This window comes from Polypterus senegalus, chromosome 15 (assembly GCF_016835505.1).
Source record: "Polypterus senegalus isolate Bchr_013 chromosome 15, ASM1683550v1, whole genome shotgun sequence".
In the NCBI taxonomy this organism is placed as follows: domain Eukaryota; kingdom Metazoa; phylum Chordata; class Cladistia; order Polypteriformes; family Polypteridae; genus Polypterus; species Polypterus senegalus.
Window position 1 is genome coordinate 105,558,019 of NC_053168.1, and position 24,119 is coordinate 105,582,137.

The 24,119-nt window shown below is 39.6% G+C and overlaps 1 protein-coding gene across 4 annotated transcripts in view; it reads left to right on the forward strand.

The window, feature by feature from the left end:
• Positions 1-1,245, forward strand: part of cspg5a (chondroitin sulfate proteoglycan 5a) — a 50,890-nt gene extending 49,645 nt beyond the window's left edge. For all 4 annotated transcript variants that reach the window (XM_039736523.1, XM_039736524.1, XM_039736525.1 and 1 more), the window contains one exon: positions 710-1,245. In XM_039736523.1, the coding sequence (XP_039592457.1) occupies positions 710-874 (165 nt within the window). In that variant the 3' untranslated portion in view covers positions 875-1,245. The remainder of the gene's footprint in view (positions 1-709) is intronic.
• Positions 1,246-24,119: the final 22,874 nt, after the last annotated feature.

Consider the following 24,119-nt stretch of genomic DNA (forward strand, 5'->3'; position numbering starts at 1 on the left):
TAGAGCAATAATAAAATATACTGATGAAAGCATTAGGATTAAAGGCCAGTACTTTAACATGACATGATGGCCCTCAGAATGTAATCTTTTACTGTACTTAGAAATGCATTAAGAGATATGTCACAATGCTGAGTCCCTACCAAAGTATAACTGAGAGCTGTCATAAGAGAGATTAATGAAGTACCCTGACTATGTATCTAAAGTTAAAGAAAGAAATCAACATAGTGTGGCCCCGTAATGCCATATAAAAGAGTGACTCTTGCTGGTCCAAATGAAGGATGATGCATTCATCTACTATGCATACTTGTTTCTTCTGTACAGAGACATAGTCAATGTGCCTCACTTGCACCTAGTGGGTCTGTTTGAGGGAAGGTTTCAGAACTGCTGGCACTCTGAGTGAGCTACATAGATATGTTTAGACAGGCAGTGAATGCTGGATTGTCAGTATCACTGCAGTATACAGACTGTCCTTAGCAGAGTTGACAGCATAAGGTGCATGGAGTGAGCATTGTCAGATTCTTTTATGCAGTTAGGAGTCTTTGCTGGTGGGTCCAAAGTCTAAATAAACACTATATTCCAAAAATGCTTATGGGCTTTAAAGTATGAATTTAGAAGTGACTATCCCAGAGAAAAGACTCTAGTGGGGCAGACATGGCGGTTGGGAGCATATGCATTATCAGAAATAACAGCACCTGGTCTTGTTCCACAGGATGACCCAAATGCACAGAACAAACTAGAGGATCCTGTGAAGGCTTCGCTCAAGGAAAATGAGTCTCTTAACATCCAGAACTCACTGACACCCAAGCATGAGAACAACAAGGCTGCCTCGGAGGAGAACTCAGAGGTAAATTCACTTCAGAACAACATGATGTAAGCACAGATCAGGCGCAACTCATGGCTTCACAGCAACACAAACTTTTTATAATGTTGTTTCCTCATGTTCCTCTCGTCCCTCCCCAGCCTTACTGATTTATCAGCATGCATTGGTGTATTTTATATAAAAAGAAAAGAAAATTGGGAAAATGCTGATGTTTGGTGTTTGTTTGACTAATTCAGTGACTTTGTAAATACAGAACGTAAATGAGAAACAAATGTTTGGAGTGATGCAGACAGAAATGTGTTTTCATTTTCATTCATGTGATTTCTAATCCTTTACTGTATTTTGATTTTTTTGTACTTTTTTTGGGAATTCAAAAACAAACAGATGATATCAAAGTTGTTGAAATAAAACTTTTTAACATGAAAGCTGTCCTGAGCTTTGTCCTGCTTCTAATGTGTCCCCCTACTATCCTCCCTGCTTGCCTGACCTCTGTCTTTCACTGCCTAACCAAAGCATCCTTATGTAAAGCTGTAGACTTGAATCGTAAGTGTACATATCTTGAGGACTGTGCAGAACAGACAAAAAAGTATTTTACATTTGGCCACATGTTTACACTCATATTTGAAACATTTTTCTTAATATGCTTCTTCTAGGAGGCCACATGCAAAGTTGTGGAGATTCAAAATGACTGGGCCAATAACCATGAGTTGAATAAATGCAGTACTACATTACATATAGTACATGCATTTGAGTAAAATACAGTATATGACACTAGTGAATATAAATTCTATCATATTTGTCTCTTCTTACTCTTAATCGATCTTATTATTCTGTTATTCATTTAAGTTCATCTAGTTATATTACGGTACTGATATATTGTGCAGCTTCACTCCTGATGGAAAAACATTATGGCACATTATTATTTTTTCTGTTATTAAAAATAACTGTAATAATTACAATCTATTTTCAAAAATAACTTTTTTGTTTTGGAGGAGGAATAATAGGAGTTACTATTCCACTTACTAATAAAAAATAACAACACTAGCTATGATCCATCCATTTTCTCAATTTACTTTTTCCATTGTATTTTACAGGGAACCAAAACTTATATCTCACACAAATTCCCACATTAGGTCAGTTTAAAGTTGCCATTTAACTTACCTACTTTTGGGATGTTAATTAATTAGAACATTAGAACATTAGAACACTCTATACGAGAACAGGCCATTCAGCCCAACAAAGCTCGCCAGTCCTATCCACTTATTTCCTCCAAGAAAACATCAAGTCGAGTTTTGAAAGTCTCTAAAGTCTTACTGTCTACCACACTACTTGGTAGCTTATTCCAAGTGGCTATCGTTCTTTGTGTAAAGAAAAACGTCCTAATTTTTGTGCGAAATTTACCCTTAACAAGTTTCCAACTGTGTCCCCGTGTTCTTGATGAACTCATTTTAAAATAACAGTCTCGATTCACTGTACTAATTCCCTTCATAATTTTAAACACTTCAACCATGTCTCCTCTTAATCTTTTTTTGTTTAAACTGTAAAGGCTCAGCTCTTTTAATATTTCCTCCTAATTCATCCCCTGTAGCCCTGGAATCAGCCTAGTCGCTCTTCTCTGGACCTTTTCTAGTGCTGCTATGTCCTTTTTGTAGCCTGGAGACCAAAACTGAACACAGTACTCAACATGAGGCCTCATCTTGTTAATGTTACAAAATCACACGTATGTCACATAGACAGTGGTTCAGCTGTTAATCAAATCCAGGTTCTTGGAGCTGGGATGAAGCAGCAATACAGCCAAAATAATACTTTTATGGTCTTTGGGAACCCTTAGCATATATATATTAATATGATCAATTTTCAGTCTATCATGAATATGTTTTAATCAAGATTTTAACATTATATGAAATGGTACATATTGCATTGTCTTTAGTTTATCTATAGTCACCCTGCAGCTTTGAATGGATATGTGCATGCTTAACAAACTGAATGCCATATGTGTGGTGAAAATCTATTGTTGCCAATTTTGCCACACTGTGTTTTTATCAGTGTCCTTGCTGACAGGGTATGTTGGTGTTTACATTCATGTACATACCCGTATATATGGATATAGAAAGTACAACTCAAGGACGCAACATCTGTCATCCTTACAGAAGACACTAGTCACAGGTCAGTTTGTTGCCTTGCCATAAGTTGGCTCCCCCACCTTCTGAATAAGGGGGACATCACTATTTCTTTTCTTCAGCTTCACTAAAAAGTCTTAATAGCTACTGTATGTTACTGAGGTTTAATTTTCACTGTATCTGTTAAAAAATATTAGGGGCATGAACTAGCAAGAAAAAAATATCAGAAGGAGGCAAAACACCTGAATACCAGAAAGAAGCTTTTAAATCAGAGTCAAAAACATAGCATGCAAGGTCTTAACACTAAAATCTTTTTGGAAAAAAACTTTAAGTTTCAACTAACTGCAAAAACAAAGTTCCTGTAGAAAGAAAGAAAGAAAGAAAGAAAGAAAGAAAGAAAGAAAGAAAAACTAGGACAGTGAACTGTGCGTGCTGCTATCATTTATACCGGTGACATAAAGGTTCTCCCACTTGACCAGCAATGGGTGTCATTACTATACAAGCTGGCAGAACTTGTGAATATATACCTCAAGATGGCACTAGCCAGACAAGAAAAAAATCAGAAAACAGCAGCATACTGATGTCACTGCAATAATAGTAAAAATAACTTGCATCCAGAAATACTACTTAATACATGCATAAATGGCAAAAACAGAATTTATACATCAAGAAACTCTGATTCATTACAGCTTTTTAATTGAGTTTGGTTTTTAAGATATCTGTGTCAGTCACTCAATACTTCTCACAAATAGTGCCTTTCACATCACTATTTTAAATTGTCTCTCTACAGGGCGACTAATACAGAAGAAAGTAGGGTGAAAATGACACCTTTTATTGGCTAACTAAATAGATTACAAATGTAAGCTTTCGAGGCAGCTAAGGCCCCTTCATCAGGCAAGGCGTAACAAAGAAACTGAAAAATACTCTCGTTTACAGTATATTGGGACAGCAAAGTGATTTTTTTCTTTCATCTTAACAACCTTTTTACAGGGCAATTAATAATACCATATACTACAAGACTATTAGAATGCTGGTGTAGCCATGTGGTATAACACACTGCAACTCACACCTGTTATCAAACAATCCTGTTATTTGGATTCCTATAAACAATACTATCTGCACTGGCACTTCTACTGCCTGAGGTCACTTTTAGTTTTAGAAAGTTTTATCTCAGCCCTTCTGACTTTGAATAAGGCTTGAAGAGGGAAATTGTCTGGATAAAGAAGTGAAACACAGTCAGGTATTGTGACGTGTGAGTCCCTGTCTTGCTCCCCAAAACATGAGACTGAGTCTCAGTACTTTAGCAAAACCAACTTTATTCAGCTTGAAACAGGAACAGCATGGTTATTTATTGTAGTGGAATCTACCACCCTCCTATAAACAGACAAAGCAATCAGGCACGGTTGTAGCCAGGTTAGTGGCAAAGTAATGCTGTTCCCCTCATTTATAATGTTCCTTGCATTACCCATTGACAGCAGGTGCTTATAGCGCGACCACAATCTTTTCAGATTTGCTTTCGAGGTGAGCTGCTACAGTGCTGGTAGCCTGCGGTTGCCTCTACAACTGATAGGGTGTCTTCCACAGATGTGGCGATCGTGCCTTGGGACACTCTTTGGAATGTCGTCCCATTGGGGCGAGTCCCAATAGAATTTAGAAATCTTACATCTCCTCCCTCAGTTTTGTCCAGACTGATGTGGGCAAAGCGACCATTCAAGCCAGGCTCAGTCAGGCAGGAGAGAACGTCAGTATTGGTGTGTGCAGCCCTGGGACAATCAAAAGCAAACTAATAGACCACCGAGTGAGACGGGCATTCGTATCCTTCTGTTTGTACAGCCATTGTAGCCATGGTCAGTCACCAGGTTAAACTGTCGTCCCCGGAAATAGTAGCGAAGGGCCTCCACCACCCACTTAATCGCCAAGCACTCCTTTCCAATAGTCGAAAGCTGGGTAGCAGCTTTCTGCTGAGAAATGTGATGGGGTGCTCTTCCCCCTCAAAACATTGTGAGAGCACCGCTCCTAAACCGAAAGCACAAGCATCTGTTTGAAGAATAAATTCCTTTGAAAAGTCGGGATTGCGAGAACAGGGAATGATGATAAAGCGGCTTTTAGGTCCGTGAAAGCTTTCTCACAGACATTGGTCCAGACAACACTAGGATTCTTTCTGCCGTTTGTCAAGTCAGTAAGGGGGGTGGCCCAATGTGCAAAATTGGGAATGAACCACGCGAGCTTGAGGAAGGCATGAGCCTGCCTCTGTGTTTCGGAATGGGAATATGCTTGTATAAAACTAAGTTTTTTTTAAATTATTATTTTTGCTTCAAGATCCCGAGAATTCTTTACTAGAAAGAGTAGGTTCTGAAAATGGAAAGATAGCTGTTTGACCTTCTGACAAACTACGACTATGAGTAGACAGTAATACCAACCTTTAGCTTTACTTTAGAAATGGCAACTCATAATGACATACAACTCTGATGCAATGCCAAAGAAACAAATTCCAATGTAGAAGGAAGGCTCTGAAATGAGAAAGACATTACACACTGCAAGTAAGGAAATAGATAAGTTGAGGGAAACAGTATAGGTGTCCCAGACAAATCTGACATCACTTGAATTTTCCCACCTCTCTTATTAATCATACCTCCATGATGTGGGCTGGGATCAAAAACAATATAAGCTTCCTTCTACCTAGATGAGCTGTCAGAATAGACACTCAAAAGTTAAACAGCAAACTTTGTGTTTTGCAAGCGTCACAAGATGAACAGATTAAATCCCAACCTTGAATGTGTTTGTTCCTCTATTTTATGTTTATTTTTCTTGTTTGATATTAAAGAAACAAGACAGGCAATATTACCAGTGCAAGATGATTCTGTCAATATTCTAACTCCAAAGCCTTATGAAAAGTCACTTCAACTTGGGACCAGTGAATCAATCACAGAAAATGACCTAAAGGATCAACTTTTACTTAGGAGGCATTGGAACTATGGCACTGTAAAGGCACAGTGAGAATAATGCCATTTACTGGCTCTTTTCATCGGAACCCTCGTATACAGGAATTCTGCCTTTCATCTGTGGATGATCTTTTCCTGCCCCTCCCCTTCTGTCACTATTTATAGGGCTTTGCAGTGTTTACAAACATCAGTGCTTGCTTGTGATCATGTTCTGTAGCTCCTGGTGGGCTGATAATTCCACATGCATATATATATATATATATATATATATATATATATATATATATATATATATATATATATATATATATATATATATATATATATATATATATATATATAAAATGTATATGTATATACAGCAGGCATGTCAAACTCACAACCATTGGTGGGTTGCTTTGACTGCCATACGTGCGTCAGCGGGCCACACTATAACAAATACTATTATACAAAGTTGCTGTAGCTTTCTTTGCGATATTGAAAACTTAAAAAAATGTAACACTTAAAGTTTAAAGAAAAGCCATTTATTTCCATGCAATCTCCGTACAACAGCATACAATTCGAGTCTTAGCCTCTTAGCTAGGTCCTTATATATGAGTCTTACAGTGTGAGATCTATTTCTTTTGTCCCAACACTTGGCATCTCTTGTTAGTAACCAGTTTGTCAACATCAGGCTTGAAATCTTGTGCAGCTGCAACTTTTATGAGGGATGAAAGGTGCTCGACAGTAAGCCTTGAGAGATGTGGGGTTTTGGTAGCTTTCATTAATGAAAACAATTGCTCACAAAGGTAAGTTCCTCCAAACATAGACAGTGCTCTCGATGCCAACTTACGGATCTGCACATACAAGGGTGGCAGGTAAGCATACAAGCCTGGCACACCAACTTTGTTGTATTTTGCCTTCAGAATAGAATCTGACCGCACTTCAATCAATTCCATTTGGATATTCTCAGGCGCATTCTCAACGTTGTAAGAGTATGGTGACGTAAAGTCCTGTTCGTGTGAACTGAAATCACAAAATTCTCACTGAATTCATTGCTCAGTAATTCAAGTTGGAAAACAAATCCTCCAAAAATCAAATTTTACTTTATTAAGTTTACCTCAAAGTTTATATTGTAAAATAAGCTGATATGCAAAAAGCCCCCTGACCTACACTAATTTTACAAACTCAAAATCACAAAAAATTGTTAATAAACAACTCACCAAACTTCTCGCGTCCACTTCAGATCTTCAGCTGTAGTCTGCACTAACTGTTCGCTACAATACTAGCACAAAATTACATAAAACTAGAGCAAAAAAATGTGAAAATATGCGAGCTATTACTACTTGTGATGGTCAGTTTTGCCCAGTGGCCAGTCTCAGCAGCCCAGCCAGTAATGTATCCTACCAAGCTGCTGCAGCCTAGCAGCCAAGGCTCGTTTGGGGGGGCAGTGTCATGCCTAGGGTATCAAGGAGCTAACACCACAGCTGCAACTATACTAGCAGATGACGTTTCCGGTACTGTAATGCCATGGGAAAACGCGCTTTTGTTTGAAGGCGGAAGTAAGAAAAGTAATGCCAAAGATGCAGAATGATTCAATCACAAAAGATAGTAATCATTTTGTACAAGTTTAGTGCTAACTTGGATCTGTCATGCGGGCCGCACAGATTTCTGTTGCGTGACGCATGCAGCCCACGGGCCACGTGTTTGACATGCCTGATATACAGTATATTCTGGAGGTAAACATTCATTCCATATTTGATAAAATATATGACATTATTAAAATTAAATTCTATTATATATCATATATATATAAAATCAGCATACTGGGGACATGAATGTGAGTGATTCTCTACTGCTCTCATCATTTAGCTTTTAGTACGTATCCACAAAAGAAAATCCAGAGAGTTTTAGGTGTAGCAGCTGTTGTTAGTCACTGTCACTCACATCAGATAACATGATGGGAAGTTACACAAAGGTATCTATCAAGGTTATTTCACAGTTTCAAGAAGATGTCTCACTACTGAGTGCCCGCACAGCATTTGGATACAGCCTGACTGAGGTTAACATTCCAGTCGTCATACGGGGTAAGAGTGTGTGCACCTAGGCAGTGGATTCTGCATGGTGTCCACACTCCCAAGTGCCTCTCCCATCCAGTCTCACCACTACTCTGTGTGTTTCCTTCATAGGGTGGCGTCACAATTGAGGTGGACCTGTACATTCCCAAACATGCCAAGATCCTCCCCCAGTCCAGCTCCCCCCTCCATTATGACATCTACCTTTGCAAGTCACAGCAATCAATGGGCGCTGCGCTATAAAGAAGAAACTGACATCGCCTCACCACCTGGTTCCAATTCTGCATTGCCCTCACAGTCATAGCTTTTGGCTTTTCTAGTAAAATCTTTTCTTTTGAGTCGTTCTCTTTCCCTGCCATTCATTCTCAGGCTTAACCTTGGGGGTAATAGTTCATCTGTTCTTTTTCCCTCTATGTTTTGTCTTGACTACTGGTCCCATTTTTCAGCCCATGTTTTTTTTTTATTAAATCACATTTTGTTATGCACTTGTTTTTCCCTTTTCCTCTAGGACTCCATTTCTCAGCTTATTTTTAACTTTCTTGAGCTTTGTCTTCTCTATAGGGTATTTCTTTTTGTTGAGAGCAAATGCTTTGAGAAACAGCGGTAAACCTATTACTGCTTTCGAGAAGCTCTACCTTCTCTGTTTCCTCAAGCCCTGCATGGTAAAGGGAAAGAAGTATAAGGGAGGCATGCTCAGTACTCTCAGCATTTATTTTGCCTAGTCTCCACACTCTTGTCCTGTTCTGCAAACACAAGTCCTGTATATATGTCCCTGTCATTGTCCCTTGCAATAAGTCTTCATTAGATTTCTCATGGTAGTGGTTGGGTGTTCACAGTGGTCTGCTTGAGGAGCTTATACTAAAACCTGTAACCCAAAAATAAAGAGTACTACCAGGGGACATGGACTGGCATTACAATACCATTCTGGAATTACATCAGAAGAGTTCTGAGTACAGTGTGACTGAAGAAGCCCTTGCAACAAACAACATAAAAAGTATGTGTACTGCAAAGCATTGCTGTTCTGGAAATAAATGATAAATAGAGGTAAATGTGTCCATCATCTTTTCCCATCTTTGTAACATGTCACTGCTGCCTGATGATTGCTAAGATAGGCTCCAGCTGCCCCACAACCCTACCATGAATAAGTGGGTTAGGAAGATAATGGATGGATGAATGGAAATGACAGAATCCGTTTTCAAGTCGATGACACTGCAATTCTACAAAGCTTGTCAAAAACCAGAAGGAAAGAAGGTATGGCTGTAGGACTACAAAATTTAAGAAGAAACTTTTGTGCCTATGAAAAATGACAAATTCTATATCCCAGAAGTTAAATTGGCATGTTTCTGATATCTGTAAGTTTTAGATGTTATGTCAGTAAAACAATAAGGCTCCTAAATTCAGAAAGCAACTGGAAAGAATTCATATGTCTAATGGATCTGAACTCCTGATTATACAGAATTCTGCAGAATTGAGAAATCAGAAATAATCTGAATCCTATATACAGTATTGCCAAAAGCATTTGACGATCAACCAAGATCAGAGTTTAAGTAGATGAACTTAAAGATTTGTGACATTTGACAGTATCTTAATTCTACAAAGTAAAGTAAAGAGTCTCTAAGAAGGACTAGTTTTTATGCCATAAAAGCTACAGATTTTTAACCTGCTGGTACAGACTTTAACCCTGTAAAGATAAAAATTCTGAATCTATAAAGAATCTTCAAGCTTGTGGTTTCTGACAGGATTGAGATTCAGGTGGGTAAAACTGCAAGCCTGTGAAATCTGACAGAATTTGAATCCAAAAATGTAAACTAACAAACAAGGCTTGTAAGGAAAACACCAAAGATCAAGCTGGTCGAGCTGCATGTTTTGCAAAATCTTGTGCAATCAGATTTCATTTTGGCAGAGAGAGTGGACTGGGCATTAAGTCTTGTATGTGCCACAGGGGGCGCAGACTTCAATTCACTGAAGGCATCAGAGAAAAAGCATGCCCTTGGGAGTTTAGCAAAAGGTTTACATACATGTAAAACAGCATATGGTCACATACTGAGAAAGCTCATTAGGTCAGTAAAGAGGCACAGTTACAGGTTGTCAGACATGAAAATAAGAATTTCACAGTACTTTGTAAACAAGACAGTTATTAGTACTTTATTTGCGAACATTTACATTTTACCCTATTGTCTCTAAATGGGAGTGAGACCATGTTGGCCATTTCAAACATTTAGCTCAGCCACCAGAAGTACTACAGAGTAAAGTAAACACAAATCTCAGACGTAAGTCTACAGGCTTGGTCTCCTTAGCCTAAAGGTGTTGAGTTTTGAATCAGGAGGGGATTTGGGGTGATGGCTCACTGGTATAAAAGACAGAAGTAAAGGGAAGACAGACAGAGAGGGAGAGAGATTTGGTAAAGAGTAGGTTGCGGACAAATGGGTGAGCCATGTCACCCAAGAGACAGGGTCAAAAAGCCCATGCAAACTAGGACCAGTGGAGCAGATTGGATTTTTCTTTTACAGTATCATTTATTTTTTTTAATTTACCTTCCCAAGAAACTATCCTTTTACTAAATATATTTCACCAAATAAAAATAAATACTGTGAAAAAAATGTGGTTTCCATGTAATTATTCTGTAAATTATCCAGATATTATCCACATCCTTTTTTTATTGTTGGATCAAAGAAGATAATAACCCATGGTCAGATTAGAAGAAGGCTATGAGAAGACTGTATCTCATCAGATGTGCTACACCTAGTGGCATCGATACCTGTGTATATTCATAATAAGGTGGTGACTTTAAAAATTAATCATTACTGAGAAATAAAATAAATAACCTAGGAGGAACAATAATCCAGTGTAATGTACAAAGCACAAATACCTGACAAAATTCATGGAATAGAAAACATAAAATTGACAAGAAATGTAATTAATGTCTTGGGACTAGATGTTTGAGCACTTGGTTGGAATGAAACATAACCTGCTCACGCTAAGTCTTGAAAAAGAGGAATATAATGAAACTGAGGGTGGCATGAAACTAATCAGTTTATTATACATCTGGACAAAGATGTTACTCACAAAGTAACAGTGCACCCATGACAATGTAAAGACAGCATTCAGCCTCTGAGCTTAATTTCAAGAGGAAAGGGATGATACTTGTGGCATATGAAATTTACATTAAGTGAGATTTTCTGTCTGAGAGCCATTGCCAGAAAAAAAAGTATGTATAAATATTTCCCAAGGTGCATGTATACTATTGGATAAATCGACTTATTTGCATGAAGAACACAGGATGTGGAGAACAGCCAAACACTCAGGGGGAGGACTCTGTTGCACAAATTCGTAGGCCCGAGTGTCGACAATGCGCTCTTTGTTCCCCAGAGAGGTCTCCCTCCCAGGACAGCTCCTTTCTTTAGACTATCAAAGCCCCTCTGCTCCACACCCCCAATCTATTATTTGTGCAGAAGAAGTGTCATTAATCACATCCATCTGAAGAGTGGGGAGCACCACTGTAGGTCTTTGTGAGAGGGGGCCCAATGGGAGATAAAGGGAGCAAAGCAGAAAAGCTTAAGCACTCAATTAAAAATGGCCAAAATTTATTCTACACCCAATTCCCTTCTATTCATTTCCCCAGCCTCTCTCATTGAAGCAGCTAACAAAAATTCAGAAAAGCCTGTAACCCTACAGCCATCCACATTAAGGCAGTGAAGTACTTTCCTAAAATGAATTAACCCACCTGCTCTGGCATGCCGCGTATAGTCACATAGAAATAAAGGATGGCAATTATGCTTTCAAAAGTGAAGATCAAATAGATCAAAAACAATCTAGTGTACAAGTTCTGAATTTTGTATACATATAGATATGATGCATATATCTGTATTCTGGCTTTGGTTACCAGGCTCTGAATTAAAAAATTAGACAAGCATCCTACCTGGCTGTTAGTCAGATTGGGAAAAAGTCCACCAATTCCACCAAGCACCCTGCTTGAATGAGAGCTAAACTTATGCTGCACACTAAATGAGAAAATAAGGCTGGTGCAAACTGTCATTGTACTATGAATGGGGCAGACTGGCACAAATCTGCATAGCTTCCAGTAGGAGCATCATGCTCACACACAAGGATAGAACTTTTTAAGATTCACTGCAGAAATAGTGGCTAAAGTGACTATAAGTTGGAAGGATATGGGTGTAACTTGAAGAAAGGGAGTAAGACTGGTATAACTGGATACAGCTTCTCAAGTCACAGAGAGGAACTGGAGAAAGAAAAAGAATAGGTTGGGCAGACTGAGTATTCTTAATCTGCATGGCAGAGGTGGGAATCGACACTGACTGAGATTCAGACTGACAGAAGCAGTACCACACCCTGCAGGTCCACAATAGTTTACAAATGCTGTTTATATTTGGTACAAGGGGAAATTGTCTTTTCACATGATGTTAGGTGGTCAGAGTGCAGGGTCGGCCCTTGTACAGTGACCCTGGAGCAATTGTCAGGTTAAGGGCCTTGCATGACAGGTTTAATCTTTGTAGCAATGACATCTTCAGAAGAGCTTTTGATACCCCTTGATACTGTATTTCAGGTGTTAGCATAATCTAGCCCCAAATACAAATCTAGCCACTGAATGATACCCAGCAGGTGACTGTTAAACAGTTTACTGCAAACATCTTTTAAATTACAAGAACAGGAAGAATGAAGTTATACAGTATAGGATTTACCAAATCTTATAAGTTTAAAAAGAAGTGTGACGACTGAAAAACTGGAGAGTACCTGGTGATATAACCCCCACTGGCTATCGCATTATAAATTGGTCCCAGTCCTATTTATGTTTTTATATTGCCTCTCTTTCTACTTTGATTAATAAATCTACTACTGCTACTGATAAATATATAGGAGGGGTCAGAGGTTGCAGAGTACAACTCCACAAACAGTTTCTGCAGTTTTATATGGCAACAGGGATGGAGGCCTTGGAATGAGAGAGGTGCACTGGTCCATCATTTTTAACCCGACCATTTATCTCTGAGAGGCACTGCTAAAGATCCAATCAACTGGAAGGATATTGTAAAAATGCATCTCCTCCTTCAGCAACAGGCTGCCTTAAACTACTAAATGTGACCAGCAGGTGTCAGCACAGAACAAACAATTCAACATGCAGCGCAGCAATTCAGAACATTCAAACGTGCTTTTCATCCATGTTCTGGAAAATAAAAATATTTTATGTCTTTGTCAAGTTATGAAAAGCTTTTATATATCTCAGCAGAACACATTAAAATGTCATGCACTTTTTCCATAATATATTTTTCAATTGAATTATAAAAATGCTGCGGTGGGCTAGCGCCCTGCCCGGGGTTTGTTTCCTGACTTGCGCCCTGTGTTGGCTGGGATTGGCTCCAGCAGACCCCCGTGACCCTGTAGTTAGGATATAACGGGTTAGATAATTAATGGATGGATAATGAATGGATGGATGGATTATAAAAATGCAAGGCTGTGAAAGATTTAAAGAATCCTCGGAGCAAATGTTGTGAAGGCTGGCACCCATGTGAACCTAGCACAAAATTCTAATTGATTTGCACTCTTCTGAAGCAGCAAGTCAACCACTGTAATGACATGACACAACCTTTCCATTCTTGAAAGCTACAATTACTGTATTCATTTTTATTGGTTGGGAGGATGACATTGTTTTAAATATTTGCAAAATGATTATTATCATTATGATTATTTTGGCAAAATTATACGTGCAAATAATTAAAAAGTATTTTTAATAATCACTAGGGGGTTTCGCTTCGCTCGCCATCCCCCGTGTTTGGTCTTCCTGATACACAATTTTTAATTTTTTTTTTCTTTGAATTGTTGCTATTTCATTAGTTTCCCTTTTATTTCAGAACTTCTGTAAAAACAATATTTGTAATCTTTTGAGTCCTAATATGCTGAATCTTTTTAATGAGGTCAGTGAGACGTGTTTAATGACTTTGTACCATAATTCAGGATAGGTTTCTCTGTTTAGAGTTTCAGCACAGACAAAACGATCAACATCATCAGCAGTTAATAATTTTTTTTGCAAAGTAACCAATAAATGCATGTGAGGTAAACCCAGTTTTTGAAATTTTCTGACTTAAACTTCAAAGCCTTACAATATTTATTTACATACTTCTGACATATCACCTTTGTCCATATATTCAATCTCTATTCGCCTTTTCGCTATTTCTCCGAGTAATAATTTCTATTTGCGCTAATGCAATCTTTACTTTCTTTTTTTAACACTTTAGTTTTTTTCTTCTTTCATATTCTGTATCTTGCTTTGCATGTGTTTCACGCCTATGTTTTTTTTGAGGCTTTTGAATTCCACTTTCATTATCTATGACACCTGGTCCATGGTGATTATTTTCCCTTTTTTCGAGTAATAATTTCCATTTGTTTGCGCTACTGTGATCTTTACTTTCTTTTTTTTTTATACTTTCTAATTTTCCTGCTTTCATATTCTTTAACTCTCTCTGCATTTGTATCGGCCAAAATACTTTTTTTCAATTACACTGATTACCTTATTTTCTGAATTTGCACCTAGATTATTCTTTTTCTTTTTTGTATTTTATTCTCTCCAACACTTTTGAGTCTCTTTTCTTCACGCTGCTCTCTTTTCTTCGCTTAGTCGTCGACATTTCATCTATAACATATTGTCCTTGTACGCTTTATATGCGCTGAGAGCCCTGGATCTGTGTGTGCTCAAAGCCTTTACACAACTTATTTGATATTAGTTGTAAGTAGGGTGTGTCTTACAAGAATCTCATGTTCTTCGTCCCGCGAGACGGTCCTGGGTCAATCTCTTGGCACAAAGTTTCATGTTTAAGGTCCCCACGAGATGCTCCGTGGCCAATCTCTTTCATCTCACAGGTCTTTTAAGTGTCTTCCATGATCTTCATGTGAAGATCATGTCTCGTCTCCCTAGTCTTTTTCTACCAGGATTTTTTTTTTTATCATGGAGAGACTTATCAAATACGGGGTGACCTACTCCATCCCAGGAAAGCTGCAGTGGTTGCAGGTATTTGCTTCATTTAATTTGCTTACTTAGAAGCCAATCCTCACCAGTAACAAATCTTATTTAATTTCATGGCTTGTTAGTGTTTTAATAGTAAAACTAGTAACTAATTAAGAAAATGGTTAGAATGAAAACCTGTAACCACTGTGGCCCTCCAGGGTCGGAGATGGCCACCCCTGAAATAATATATATACAGGTAGTCCCCAGGTTACGGACATCTAACCTACGACTTACAAACGAGGCCACAGCTGCAATACATGCGCCTCAGTAACTGCCGCTCCGTCTTCTATGGCCTGGGGATGCTGCCAGCGGTGGCTGGATGGAAAAGTGGTGACCCGTGGTCCATAATCACCGAGGCCACAGCTATCACTCGTGTGCAGGATGATGGTTCGCTGCCCGCCCACTACGCCGCCACAGCTACTGCTCCTGACTGTACTCAGGCTGGATGGAGCGGAGAGGGGCGTTTCACGGCCCACCCAGCACACACGGCTGGTAATGCTGCAAGCGGTGACCCAGTTGTGACTGAATGGAGGCCATTGAGGGTGAATGGGGCGGCAGGGGTAGCATTATAGTGTGCCTCAGATGGCTGCCTGTTGAACTGGGGTTGGGCGATTCACTACCCACCTTTGGCCTCACCATGTTCGTTCTCGGTGGGTGGATTCTGCAGGCAGCATACTGTAGTGGAGGTGACTGTGTGGTGTGCAAGTGATGAACCCCCCCTCGCTGCCCCCAGTAATTCTCAATAGTAAGCCTGCTTGTACTGTTATGCACATAGCAGGAAGTTATCTCTTGTCAGTACATCAGACGTGTTGACTGGTGCCTTCCTGCTGTGGTAGCGTGTATAGTTCTGTGCAGAAGAGCTCATCTTATCGTTTCGTTTTCACCATTCAAGAATGTCTCTGAAACACAAATCTGATGCACGTGCTGGTGATATAGTAAAGAAGAGAAAAACCATCACCATTGAAAATAAAGTAGAAATAATAAAAAGGTTAGAGAGAGGTGAAACTCCATCATTTATTGTCAGAGCTCTTGGTTACAGTCGGTCAACAATAGCGTTTATTAAAATAATGTACCTGTTCCAACTTACAAACAAATTCAACTTAAGTACAAACCTACAGTCCCTATCTCATACGTAACCCAGGGACTGCCTGTATTCAAATTCTATCTATCTATCTATCTATACTAATAAAAGGCAAAGCCCTCACTGACTCACTCACTCACTCACTCACTGACTCACTCACTCACTGACTCACTCATCACTAATTCTCCAACGTCCCGTGTAGGTAGAAGGCTGAAATTTGGCAGGCTCATTCTTACAGCTTACTTACAAAAGTTGGGCAGGTTTCATTTCGAAATTCTACGTGTAATGGTCATAACTGGAACCTATTTTATCATCCATATACTATAATAGACTTCTGCTCGATAGCCGTGGGAGGCGTAATTTAGTGCCTGCCCATATAAGGCCATCCGTCAGCGGCAATCCAATAGAAACACTGCCGCTAAATATTCACGGGTGAAGGACTGTGCTTATGCAGACGAAGATGAGATGGTCAGGGTGGTGTTTGGCACAAACTCAGCGAAACTGCAAGAGAAACTTTTAAGTGCCGGGTCTTAGCTGACATTAAATACAGCCGTGGACATCGCACAAGATGGCACCAGCACAGCTGGTGACCTTCGATGCATGTACACCGAGAGGCTTACGTGAACTAACGCAGTGCACAGACAAAAAGCAACAGTTCCAAAGAGCCATTGCGCCACGGGATGTGGTTTGTCTATTTGAGAGTATGTAGATCGGGGTATATATATATATATATATACCCGCGCTTCGCAGTGGAGAAGTAGTGTGTTAAAGGAAGTTATAAAAAAGGAAAGGGAACATTTTAAAAATAACGTAACAGGATTGTCAATGTACAGTAATTGTTTTGTGAGTGTTATGAGAGTTGCTGTTATCAAGGATTTGATTATCATTATTTCTTTCAATCAGGTTAGTATTTGTAGGATGTGTTGTGTTCAAGTTACATTTCGTGTTTGTGAATCGTTGTAAAGATAACAGGCTTCATTCATTGATTCATTTCTTACTGCATCAATAAACAGCTCGTCTTCCTCTTTATCAGAGACCTGACACACTGCATGCACAGGTTTTTTTTTACACTGTCTTCCTTTAGCGGGACATTGACTTTTTCCACCGTGTGCTTTGTTTCCATAGTAGCTGCACTTATGAATATGTTTGAATGTGTCACACGCTTCATATTTTTTTGCTGCCTTCTCAATTGTGTAATTCGGTTTTTGTTCAGCACTCTTTGGAACTGTTGATTTTTGTCTGTGCACTGCACTGCACTGCATCGGTTCACGTGAGCCGTTCGGTGTACATGCATCGAAGGTTCCCAGCTGTGCTGGTGCCATCTCGTGCGATGTCCACAGCTGTATTTAATGTTAGCTAAGACCCGGCACCCAAACACCACCCTGACCATCTCATCTTCCTCTGCATAAGCACAGTCCTTCACCCGTGAATATTTAGCGGCAGTGTTTCTATTGGATGTTTCTATCGGACGGCCTTATATGGGCAGGCACTAAATTACGTGGGAGGCGTAACTCCGCCTCCCACGGCCATCGAGCAGAAGTCTACTATAGTATATGGACGAAAAAATAGGTTCCAGTTATGACCATTACGCATAGAATTTCGAAATGAAACCTACCCAACTTTTGTAAGTAAGCTGTAAGGAATGAGCCTGCCAAATTTCAGCCTTCTACCTACACGGGAAATTGGAGAATTAGTGATGAGTGAGTGAGTGAGTGAGTGAGGGCTTTGCCTTTTATTAGTATTCTAGCAAAATACCCACACTTCGCAGCGGCGAAGTACTGCCTTAAAATTTTTATTAAACCTTTTTAAACTGAGGGAAAATATACCAATAATTATTTGTTAAGGATCTCTTTGTATGCTACGTTGTCAGTTCGGCCCTCCAGTTGTAATATGACCAAGCTGTAGCTATGCGCTGAGCTTACTCTTGAGCATGCAACGTACATTTGGCCATGTGAACAGTAATCTTGTTTCAAATCTCACAGCTGTCATAATCGGTTTGAGTTTCATGGTTTGTTTCAATTAAGACAGTATTTGTAGGACTTGTGTTGAAGAGACATTCGGCATCTGTCAAACGTTGTAAGTATACAACCGGTTTCATCGATAACTTCACATCCAGCTTTTGAGAGTTTAAACATTAATAAACATTAAAGTGTCCACTACTGAAATCGTCACCTGTGAACCTAAAATGTTTAAGAGGCATTGGCGGTTGTTCAAAGGTGTAAAATATTTGGCCATTTCGGTACACTTGAAAGCGACAACCGAACAATTCAGCGGCAGCCATCAACTCACATGCAGATGCATAGGTGAAGGGCTTAAGCATTTCACTCTTCTAGTGCTCCAGTGTAGTCTAATTATCTCCTGCACCATCAGTCCACACCTTGAACCTGTCCCAGTCATTCAATACATAAGACACAATGTTCCTCCGGATATCAAGAGTGAGGCTGATATGGCCGTGCAATATGTACCAAAGAGAATGGAAAAGGTAGGTGCCATCTCCGGGCATGAAAGCCACTCGATAAGTGACAGTTGTTTGATCGATGGTGATCACCTCGATAGACATGTTAATGTGGGTACGGTTGGAATGATAAAGGAAATGGATACCTGAACAATGTAAAGTAAGTCTAAAATACCTACACAATAACTATAATCGTAATAAATGAACAATAAAACAGCGGAGAAGCCGTGGATTAAATAAAAAGGCTGTAGTTATCAGCAGGGAGACGTGAATCCCGTGGCGTAGCAAGGAAGGGAATGTAGAGACTGGAGTGACGGACGGCCTTATATAGGAAGGCAGCCAACAACGTGGGAGGCATTGGGATGGGGGACCCAACGCCACCTCACACGGCGACCGAGCTGCAGGCTATGGACGATATATATGTACATAAGTAGGATTCAGTTAGCGTTGGAAACCCGCGTACCAAATTTCTAGAAGATGGGCCCATAAGTAACAAAGACCGTTGAAAAGTTCAATATGGTGGCTGACAGTGGCATCATACCACCGAAATAAGTACCAAATTTCAGCCTTCTACCTACACGGGAAGTTGGAGAATTAGTGACATTGGAAAGTTCAATATGGCAGCTGACAGTGCCGTCACACCACCGAAATAAGTACGTACATTGGTTTTGGTTAGCGCAGGGAAGCCGTCTACCAAATTTCGTGAAGATGGGGCCATGAATAAGAAAGTTCAACATGGCAGACGTTGTTGACCGTTATGACCGTTACACATAGAATTTCTAAATGAAACCTGCTTAACTTTTGTAAGTAAGCTGTAAGGAATGAGCCTGCCAAATTTCAGCCTTCTACCTATGTATCATAATGTTATTGCATAATTTATGTATGAGTGATGGGCTATGCAATAGGTCAAGAGTAGTTGTATTCAAAATTGGTCAAACATGTCAAATTCTGACATGTAAAATTTTAAGTATTAAAACGTTTACAGTTTCCCGTTAGAATAGCTTTTGCTATGACAATTAACAAATCACAGGGACAAACATTCGAAAAAATCGGTTTATTTATTAGAGAGAAAAAACAATATTAACTCATTTATACGTTATACGTTGTGTTGTCACGATGTAACTCCAAACAAGGAATCAAAATATAAAGCAATACTGCCAAAAACTTAATTCGAAATATTGTTTTTACTGAAATTTTACAGTAAAAGTGTAACTTTAAAAAGTATTTGCGTGTTAATTTGAAAGCCAAAAAATGTATAATGCAACGAATACCTCTAAAGCAACATGAAACATAATTTTCTTTAAATTTATTACGTTTTACTATATTTTACAATGGTTAATTACTCACTGTAATGTAAAATAGTTAGGTCTGCATATGTAACAATTCCCATGAAAATAACAATGTGTTTAAATTGTACATCCACTTCCTCATACATGAAAAGCAAAGTGGCTAGCATGTAGCACCTGCACGTTGGGTGTAAAGCAAAGCGAGCAGGGGGCAGACCCCTGGTATATATTTAAAAAAATTGTTTGTTTTTTCTTTAAGCACAACTTTGTTTTTCAAGCTACAGACTTGAAAATTGGCAGAAAGGTGCTCCTCACAATAAATCAGGTTTTAGACATATACATTTTCCACTGCATGACTCAGGGACCAAGCAAGTTACAAGAAAATGCAGTGTGGTCTATCAACAGTGAAACACAACCATACATTATGTAGTGGTGGTGTGATGGGTAGCATGTTTGCTCTTCAACCAGGAAATCTGAGTTAAATTCCCTGTCGGTAACATCAAATTTTTCTTTAATTAAGCAATCCCTTGCTATTTTTTCAAGGCCCCAAACCACCAGTCCAAGTTCTCCCACTCCACATTTCTGAGCTTCAGAATCTTTTTCCTTTTCCAGAGACAGAAATGTCATAAAGTTGTTGGTCCAGATAACATTTCCTCCTTCACAATAGAGCACTAGGTGTTACGTGGGCATCCCCTTGGCCTGGTCCAGCCATTTGGATCCTCAACTGTGAGGATCCTACATAGCCAGGTCATCCTCTGGGAATTATGTCTCCTGGCTGTAGCACCATAACTGGCATTCCCTCACAATGCAGGTGATGTGTCTATTCGGGAGTCCATGAGCACTCATTTGACACAAAGTCAAACCAGTGGTACCCAAGTGTCTCTAAAGAGACACTGTACCAAAGGAATCCAGTCTTCGTTTCAGGTCATGTATGGTATGTATGGTTAAACCCCAGTGACCAGAAGCAAAAATATTTCATTTCTAAATTAATACAGGCCAGTGACACTGACTTCTGTAATAATGAGGGCATGTGAATGTTTGATTCTTTGCATCTATTATAGACTACCTCTGTGACCCACTACAGTTTGCTTATCCAGCCAACAGATCAGTTGAGGATGCAGTAAACATGGCTCTCTGCTACATCTTGCAGCATTTAAACTCCTCGGCTACTTATTCCAGAATCTTATTTGGGGAATTCAGTTCTGCATTTAACACATTTCTAGTACAGCTTCACCATGGCAAGTTTCTCAGTATTAAGTTCAGCAATACTACACGTCTCTGGATCTGTGACGCCAGACAGTAAAGCTGGGAAAATTATCAGTCAGGTCCCCTGATCCTGAATACAGGGTCCCTTCTCCTTTTCTCTCTCTCTACAATAATGACTGAACCTTCGGTGACCCATGTGTAAAACTGCTGAAGTTAGCTGATGACACCACTCTGATTGATCTAATCACTGAAAAGGACAAGGTGCCATATAGTAGGGAGGTGTATCAGCTAGCCAGTGGGTGTGCCTTCAATAATGTTAACCTGAGCACTCTGAAAAAAGTGGAAAAGTTTGTGGATTTTAGAGTCCGCAGGAGAACTGCCTCGATCCTCAGGAACCCCACCCATCCCCAACACGAATTGCTCACACTTCTACCCTCAGGCAGGGGGTATAGAAGTATGAAATGCAGGACTTCCAGGCTAAAGAACTCTTTCTTTCCCAAGGCCATTAGACTCCTAAATAACTGATTGGAGTTTATAACCATGGTTCACCTCATTCTATTTACCTCACACAACTGTACAGTATATGATTTGTCCATCACACACCTACCTGCACATTATATATTTCTATTCTGTTTTTATACTTGCTGCCTCTGTTACTTATTATCTATCTGCTACTTATTATTTATGTTTATCTTTATACGTTGGTTTTGTCATTTGGTGTGGACAGCAAAGAAATAATTTCATTGTACAGGGAAACATGTTTCCTTACTGTGCACATGACAATAAACTTTGTAACTACTGTAAAGAGTGTGAAATTATTTATATTTCATGGTACCACTACCACTCACAGTCTGAAATGTGATGAAAACAACTACTCTTGTCAAAAAAGATCAGATGCATATGTTTCTTTCTCAATCAACTTTTAAAAGTTTAGCTTGTCTCAATCAGTTCAGTTTTATCAAGTTATCATTAAAAGCATCCTCACTTTCTCCAAAACAGTCGGGTATGACAATGCACCAGCTCACTCAAAACATAAACTGCAGCATGTCATTTAATTAGAAGAAAAGATTGTAGGCCTGAAAATGGGCTCTATTGAGGGTCCATATGCATTTGGAAATATATAATTAAAACAAACCCTTATCCAGGTAAACATCTCTTTCATTTGTTTCCATCAAGGAAATGTTATCACTCATTAAAATCAAAAATGACTAGGCACAATTTGTTTCTTTCCTGCTGCATTCAGTATGGTTAAACACAGTTTTTGATTCACCTCTGACTCAGTGGTGTCACTAGGGTTGGTGTCACACAGTGTGGTAATCAAGGCTGGATTAAAACCCCCACAGGCCCCTGGGTGACTTGATGAATAGAACTCCTTAACAGAAAGTTGCTCATATTGCAATGGCACTGACAAGTTGCATCTGCCAGAAATGAGTCCCCCATAGTATACACTGACATTCCATTACCAGAGACAGAGACGCCTATAAAAATGGCAAGTCTGCGATGTTGAAAACAGAATTCCATCTAGTCTGGCAAAGGCAAGCTGTCCTTTTAGGATAGTGATCCACCTAAAAGAGCCACATAAAGAGCAAAAGGATCCCTTCTGGTACTTGGTGCTGGCACTACATAGGTGTCAGAAGTGTGATGAAGATAAGGCTTACCATCCAATTTAGCAAATGTCAGAAACCACAGACTTGTTTGGCTCTTCTGAAGAGTTTCTGAAGAGTCTCAAGGCTGAGATCTAAGATCTGAAATGCCATATTCAGCTGCAATACAGGAGGGAAGACTGGCTCCAACATTGCTTCTCCATCTTCTAAGGTCCATTGGCCAGGGGGCACAGATGCCAGCAGAGATATGGGATCATGGAGCTGGGAAAAAGTGTGGCAGATTGTGTTGCCACTGTCCCCAGGTGAGCTGTGTGAAGCAGGGCCTGAGGTAAAACCACACAGGCAAAGGACAAGGCTGATTGCAGAGGCTTTATAGGGCAGCTGAGGAGGAAGAGTCTCAAAGCAGAGAACCAAAATGACCTGAAGTGCCATTTGCAGTGTCAGTTCAGTGAAGGAAAACAGCCCAAAGACTGAGACAGGGAGGTCTGACACAATTGACATAATAGTAAATGATGAATACACAGAAATGTGTATTAACACCTCTGTGGCACTGCATGACAGCACATCATTCAACACCCTGCTGCACCATCACACAATATAGCATATAATATTCATTTTGTCACCATCCACATTACCTCAGAAGAAACTAAAATCACCCCAGTGTTTTGAAGGGTTGCAAGCTGTTTCAAGAAGTTGGAAGTGGTTTGCCGGGGTCAGTAGTTTTAACGGGAGGGCTGTGCAACAGCACTGACAAGTTGCATCAACTAGGGATGAATCTATAAGCTGGTATTCCACCACAAGTAACTGGGACACCCTAGTGATCTCCAAATTAATTCATCCAGCCTCATTTATGTTTATTTTATAAAGTCGTTCTTGATACATGACTGGGCGAGAGTGCAATTCTATATTGCCCACTACTTTTCATATATTTGTGTTTTGTGCAATGCATCATATTTATTACTACTGTATATGATGTTTGAGATGATGTTATGTATTGTATATTGTGCCGCTTTTTGCGTTTACTTTGTTTTTTGTATGGATGTAATACCATGAGAAATTCCCTAGCTCCTCTGCTGCCTGTCAATAAATTTCAGGTTCAATGAAAGAAAGGATACTGTAGTGATTCTGACTTGTGAGTAGTCTGCAGTAGGGACAAAGCCATACGTGCTGAAGCAGCTTAAAATGATCAGCGCAGCAGGTTGGAAAAGAGAAGATCGAAGGTGCGGTGTGGGAGCTCACGAACACAGCGAACCCCCAGAGGAAGCTTCAGTCTTTAACGGGCGTCTCCCGAGACAAAACGGCTTAAATTAGTCAGAGTTCGTGTCATAAAGAGCTAATAAACAGCCACCAGGGGACATTTAACTGCTGCTAGTGTGTGTTAATCCATCCTTCGCCGTTCTTCGGGTGGTTACAATACCAGTCTGTCTATCTGGAATACTCCGGCCTTAATAAAATGGTTTTATAGAAACACATCAGACTTCCCTGCCTATTTAACAGAAGAAAATACATCACTTCATTTTTCTCTGTTTTAGTAAT